We start from the raw sequence: 6,545 nt of genomic DNA, 5'->3' as shown, positions 1-6,545 counted from the left end.
ACGCTCTGCTGACTGCAGGACCTACTTGTTCCTGGTCAGATCCAAACATCCTTTCTAATCCTTATGTTCAGTGGCAAGGCTGACGAGATTGACAGGGGAGAGAACTGTGGCATTATTTTCCCTTGTGCAGAAAGTCCACGCCTGCCTTTGAAGGACATGTATGCAAGCCACCTTCCCAAATAGCATCTCTACGTGAGCCTTTGGATCATTTGTACTTGTTGCCCTGAACATTTTTTGGAACAATTAAATGGATTTCTTATAGAACATAGATTTTTTGTTGAAAGTAATGAGTTAAGGTAGGTAAGCGTTGGGCTAAGTCTACAATTACATCTAATGTAGGCAAGAGTACTAGTAGTTAGTCTGGGTTATATGATGCAAAAGTTTAAGACTGCCCTGGGACATGCTTGTAGGGAGGAATAAAAGGCACAAATGAAGACCGTTTTCCATAAAACTGCAGGCCAAAATGGCATTACTCATACAAATCTTAAGTACTAGATGCCCATGGATATGCAATATGATTGGGAAAGTAGTTTAAATAATATGATTAAAATAGTAGAGCATCCTAGAAAAGTGTAAAAGAGTCTTGTTTGGGGATAGGGGTCTCTGCTACACAGAATGCATCCTTGTGCTGTCAGAATCTACTCTTAACATACGGTGGACCTGCCAGTGTGACTGTGCTTTGTTAGGGCTTGTATTGCTGGCACGATTGTGCTCCTTGTCTTTACCACACATATATGGAAATCTGGGCTGGCCTTGAAGAGTTTCTGAAATGTAAGTCCTGTTGCAGTTAAGCCTTCTGGGATTCAAAGATGAAAAGTTTTTATCTGAGTCTCAGTCTGCATCTGATTCTGGATTAACTCAATAAGATAGGAACAGTAGCATTAAGAATTGAGGTGAAAAGGCAAATAATGAAATATGACCAGCAGGTTTAATGTGAACCTACAAGTAGGTGAGGGCAGAATTGACTGCATGATCCTCCAGACAGCGGATATCATTTCAGGTCAGCTTTTATTGAGGTACTGGTTACACATGGTTTCAGAGGCTCTGAACAGGGTCCCCAGTCACATCTCTCTTGCCTTCTGTGAACGATCCTTACATCCTAGCTTGAGAAAATCCTCGCAAGAAGTCACAACCCCATTGGACACCCCTTTGCACACCTTGTCTCTCTAGCTTCCATTCTGCAGCCCCGCTATGTATTATTATGTTTGAGTGCTAATATTCCTAGCAGAATATTTTCAAACTAGTGTTATAACGGGAGAAATGTGAAATTAAAACACACTTGCATTTTTCTCCTTAGGCTGGAAGGTGGTTCTTGCCAATATGATTATATTGAGATCTATGATGCAGGCTTATATGAGCGCACGTTACTTGGCAGAGTGTGTAATGGTTCCACGGGCACATTTACATCGCTCTCAAACACAGTGATGGTTCGGTTTCACAGTGATAGTAGTGTCACAAAAAGAGGGTTCTGGGCAGAATATGATTCATTACCCGTATATGACAATAGTAAGTATATACCCCATATGCTATTTTATTTCCCAGTTAATGACACAACTCCCTTTTCTTTATTTGCTAAGCAGTCCATTAATGGCTATCAAACTCTGCTCTATGAAAATACCTGTGAACTGTCATCATTCAGTGGTTTCATTTCAAGGAACACCAGCTTCAGAGACTAAATAATGTGACCCCCAATGATACTGTAAATGTCTCATAATATTGTGATGTATCTTATATAATAAACAGGAAAAGTCCTGATACTTTCCCGAGCGGCCAGCACGTGCAAATAACAAGAGAACCAGTGTGCATGCTTATGTCTTGGTATGAGCGGGAGAGACTCCCATTGCCCACTTTCCCCGTCTCCACACGAGGGGCCGCCAGTCAGGGCTGCTGCACATGCTGGGCAAATGATGGAGCCGGGGCCCTCAGTAGTCACTGTGCGACGTCAGTGCACCTGCCCCAGCTGGGGGGGATTCGAGATGCCTGCTTTCCCACCACTTGCAATTCTGAGCCCCGTCCCCTGTCCCCCCACACAGGACTCTTGTCCTGAGCTGGCTGCTGCCTAGGTCCTTCCTGCCCTTTGTGACCCTCTTGTCTTGGCCTGTTGAGCTCCCTTGCTGTCAAGGGTTCGACCTGTATCTTTTCTCCACCCAGGCAGGAGAGACAGCCGGAGGTGTCACTAATGGAGCAGAGAGTTGAACCATCAACATTGTTCAGCAGCTCCTCCTAGCTTGGTGTTAGAGCATGTCAGTGCTGTCCCAGGCTTTGGTCTTTGCCTGATTCTGGAGGCAGCTGTCGGGTGACAAGGCCATTCTCTATTCTGCCTGCTGAGAGATTCAGCCCTCCCCTGCTGGTTGGTAGCTCTGATCGGCTGCTTTTCCTGACAGCAAAGAAATGGGGGGGAGCCAATCCGTACAGGACGGGCTGACAACCCACCATGTATAAAATGGCAAAATGAAATTGAGGATCTGATGCATCTAACATGTGAGGTTAAAGCAAAAACTGGTTTGAATCTTTTCTTGGCATTGAGTGCCAGCAGGACAATTTATTAAGACCTGGCCATGTTGAGGTGGGATATGTCAGAACACCTGGGTCCTACGGGAAAATCCTCCCAGGTGTTTCTGGGAAGCATAGCGTGGGGAAGTAAGAGCACTCTGACACTCCTGCAAAATGGAGTATTGTCCGAGATGTGCCTTAGAGCCTTAAACCTGTGGGCCAGTGATTGTCCCCAGTGTATTTGACAGACGCAGCAGAGAGGAGCCGAACCCTCCCTGCCATGGAAGACAGGGTCACAATATGCCAGCAGGAATGTGACTGTGAATGCTCGTGAGCAATAAAGCCCTTTTCTTTGTCTTTGAAGGTGCCCAGCTCAGATTGGTGAATGGAAGGAATAGATGTGAGGGGCGCATAGAAATTTATCACAATGGAAACTGGGGGACAGTTTGTGATGATCTGTGGGATCATACAGATGCCCAGGTTGTGTGCAGGCAGCTTGGATGTGGCCCAGCCTCTTCAGCCCTCGGAAATGCACATTTTGGCCAAGGCTCAGGATCTATTCACCTGGATGACGTGCAGTGTTCAGGGAATGAGTTATTCCTCTGGCAATGTCCTAGCGGGGGATGGGGCACACACAACTGCGGTCATAGTGAAGATGCTGGTGTCATCTGCTCAGGTAATCGCTAATGTTCTTTGCTAAATACTTACCTGACTATTTCCGTTCATGAGAGAGAATGATAGTGTGTGTTTTGTAGTACATGAACATCTTTATGAGCAGAGGAATTCTGGCTTTAGGCCATATGTACGAATAGATCGTAACATGAAAGCATCCTTAGTTTCATAGTCCATCTCTTTTTGTGTTAACAGCTCCCACTACAACAACACAGTCGCCTACAACAGGTAAGTCTGTTACTTGTTCTTCCTGTAGCAGTCATCTCTGCTGCCTGGTTGGAATCTACTGCGAAGCACTGTTACACCTATAATACATTAGATAGGCCCAAATGCTTGCGTTCTAATAGTGTAAAAGTCTTACCGTTTGTTCATAACGCTTTATTTATACTCTGATTGGTTGTCTCGGCAGTCGATCACAATGCTTACTTAAAACCAATCGGAACGCTTTGCAGAGACAGAAGCACTGCCAGGACAGTGGGAACTGATGGGTGAGAGTGGGGCACGGGAGGGTGAGGCCAGTGGCACTGTCTTTGCTCCCCCCGCTACGGCCCTGCTCCTTGGACGCAGAGGGGGATGGCGGGGATGCAGCCACCGTGACAGTGGGGACTGAGGGGCCGGAGCAGTGAGGACTCAGGGGCCCCTCCTTGCCCCTGCTCCTTGGAGGCAGAGGGGGATGGGGTGGGGAGGGAAACAGTTCTGGACCTGCCACGGTGGGAAGGAGTGTGGTGTCGGGGGAATGGGCCCAGCCATGGGGCTCCATCCCTGCCTGCCCCCCACGATAGGGGGGACTGAGGCGCCGTAGCAGTGAGCTGAGGCTCGCAGCCCTGTCCCCCTGCCCCTCAGTCCCCGTTTTCATGGTGGGGGCAGCCAGTGATTGCATAACTAATATTTTAAAAAAGGACCTAGTTTAAAGAAAAGAAACTATCAAAGACTTAAATGAAGGAATTTCTAGTAAGAACTCGCACTGCAGTATTGCAAACCCTTAAATATATTGTTCACTTTGCTTGTCTACTCCCAAAGACTAGTGAAACTGTTATTATCATCAAAATTAATTGGCTGGATCATACTGAACATGTTTAAATAATCTTAAATTAATCGTTGTTCTTTGTATTTCCTTTAAGGCTGGTAAAATAAAATTATATTTCAAGTATCTATCTTTATGCGATGAGAGATGCAAAATAAGGACTTTTTAGAGACCAAATTGAGAAACACTGTGCTTGCCATATATAACATAAAAATAGCCATTAAATAAAAATGGCAACATTCCAGAAATTGAGTATAGATATCTTATTTTACTGCATACATAATTTTTGGTTCAAACCTATTAGATGATTGTTCAAAAATTTATTTTCATGATGCACTAAAAATATAACATCCAAATAATCTTTCAGATTTAGATCTGGCCATCGTCGTCCATGCTTTTGTGGTCCTGAGGCTAATGTACTGTAGCCTGAACTAAAGGCTATTGAAGACTTTCCTTTTAACTTCCATAGTTTTGGACTGGATTTATCAAGAATACGAAAATACATTCAGCAGTAAATATAAACAACGCATAAATATAAACAATTAGAGTATCTTGGCTAATAAATAAACAAGCATTATGCGTAAGTCGTTTAGTATAAATATAAATGTTATATTTCTGATTCTTATGTTTCATTATATTCTTATATTTGATTCTGCAGAAAGGCCTTCTTGTGGTGGTTTACTTTCAAATTCATCTGGGACATTTCACAGCCCATTCTATCCTGGATATTATGGAAACTATGTTAACTGCGTATGGGAAATACAAGTAATGACCAATTACCGTGTAACAGTCACATTCAGAGATATTATGTAAGTATAACAAAAACTTTATGGGCTATTAACGGGCTCAAAACCTTGGTTTTGGAACCTTAATACTCTTTCCTTTTCAGTGGCATTTGTCAGCACGTTCTTGCAATGTAAGCAAACTACAAATCTAAGATGAAAATTTTACTGATGGTATTCTTTTGTTTGTTCAGCTCTAACGACATGTTTTTTACATACAAAATCCAGAGAGCCTTTCTCCTCCTGAAGGCTTGACAATATCAAGTATCTCATCATAGATTAATGGGCTGTTTTATGATAAGCTTTTAAATGGGAGTTTTTACAATGCATACAGCATGTTCATGTTTATTCCCCAGGTTGGAAGGTGGTCAATGCCAATATAATTACATTGAAGTGTATGATGGACCATTGTATACCTCTCCATTGCTTGGGAGAATTTGTTATGGTTCTGTTATCAGCTACACATCGTCCTCAAACTTGATGACCGTTCAGTTTCACAGTGACTACAGCTACACAGCCAGAGGGTTTTGGGCTGACTATTACTCCATTCCAGCAGATCAGAATACTAGTAAGTCCATGTCCAGTAAAGAATTTTATTTCTAAACAAACTGTCCAAGCTACTGATTTTGTTTCGTAACTAATATATAGATATAGCTCTATCTATATCTATATCTATATCTAATTCTAGATCTATATGTATATAAGTTTTTCTTTAAATAACCTTTTACTCTCATATTTCATGATTATGAACCTATCCCTTTCAGACCATAATTAATTTTCCGTTTAATAAAACTGCAAGTTGTTACCAAAGGAATTATTTTTTTAGATATTTTCTTGACTATTCACCTGAAATTCACTCTGTATCATCTCATTAGCCTTATGAATACTTCCTTTTGACTAAATCCTAGTACTAATGCATACAAAATTTCTGCTGGACTCCCCTCATTTTACAGTGTAGATATCTTATGGCCCTTTTCTCACTTTTGTTGATTTTCTCTGAAATTTCTACATTTTTTCCATGCCTTGTGATACAGAGAAACTTAAAACTTGACACTGTTCCCAACAGTCATTCAAAGCCCTAAACCTCTTTCCATATGGAAACAACACTTTCTCTTTTCAAAGTGCATATTGAAAAGTGCAATTATGAGGTTTGGCTTATGAACCTCTTTCTTCTACAGCATATGAAACATATGAACACAATAGGTAATAGATTTGGTTAAATTACAATATTTAATCCCTATCAGATGCCCAACTTCATTAATGTTTGTTTTTCCCCATTCACCAGCGCTTCTGTGCTTGCCAGAATACATGAAGGCAGTTGTTAGCAGAGCCTACCTCAGTTCTCAGGGCTACTCTGCATGGAATGTCAGCTTGAATGACCCTTACTGTAGACCAACAATTACACCGTACTCTGTTATTTTTGATATACCATACACCCGCTGTGGCACCAGAAGAGAGGTATGATGATGCTGATGCTGAATGATTTAGCAACCTGTATAAGCCGGTTCAAATCGCAGAGCTCATTTTGTGAAAGGTTATGAATTGTAACATGCAGCACTGTTTGTGGGGACTAG

The 6,545-nt window shown here is 42.2% G+C and overlaps 1 protein-coding gene and 1 long non-coding RNA gene across 2 annotated transcripts in view; both read left to right on the top strand.

Annotated features, from left to right (window-relative positions):
* The window catches only part of LOC109324225, an 11,500-nt gene extending 9,997 nt beyond the window's left edge, over positions 1-1,503 (top strand). The window contains exon 3 of the long non-coding RNA XR_002104879.1: positions 1,298-1,503. This is a non-coding gene — a long non-coding RNA (uncharacterized LOC109324225). The remainder of the gene's footprint in view (positions 1-1,297) is intronic.
* Positions 1,504-2,817: 1,314 nt separating this feature from the next.
* LOC109323795 (deleted in malignant brain tumors 1 protein-like) overlaps positions 2,818-6,545 on the top strand; it is a 189,414-nt gene continuing 185,686 nt past the window's right edge. The window contains 5 exon segments of the mRNA XM_019555460.1: positions 2,818-3,169; positions 3,361-3,393; positions 4,848-4,998; positions 5,328-5,539; positions 6,257-6,429. Coding sequence (XP_019411005.1) covers positions 2,818-3,169; positions 3,361-3,393; positions 4,848-4,998; positions 5,328-5,539; positions 6,257-6,429 — 921 coding nt within the window.

Source organism: Crocodylus porosus, unplaced genomic scaffold (genome assembly GCF_001723895.1).
Source record: "Crocodylus porosus isolate Cpor-Errol unplaced genomic scaffold, CroPor_comp1, whole genome shotgun sequence".
In the NCBI taxonomy this organism is placed as follows: domain Eukaryota; kingdom Metazoa; phylum Chordata; order Crocodylia; family Crocodylidae; genus Crocodylus; species Crocodylus porosus.
The sequence above is the reverse complement of the archived record's forward strand: the minus strand, read 5'-3'. Positions and strand labels throughout refer to the sequence as shown.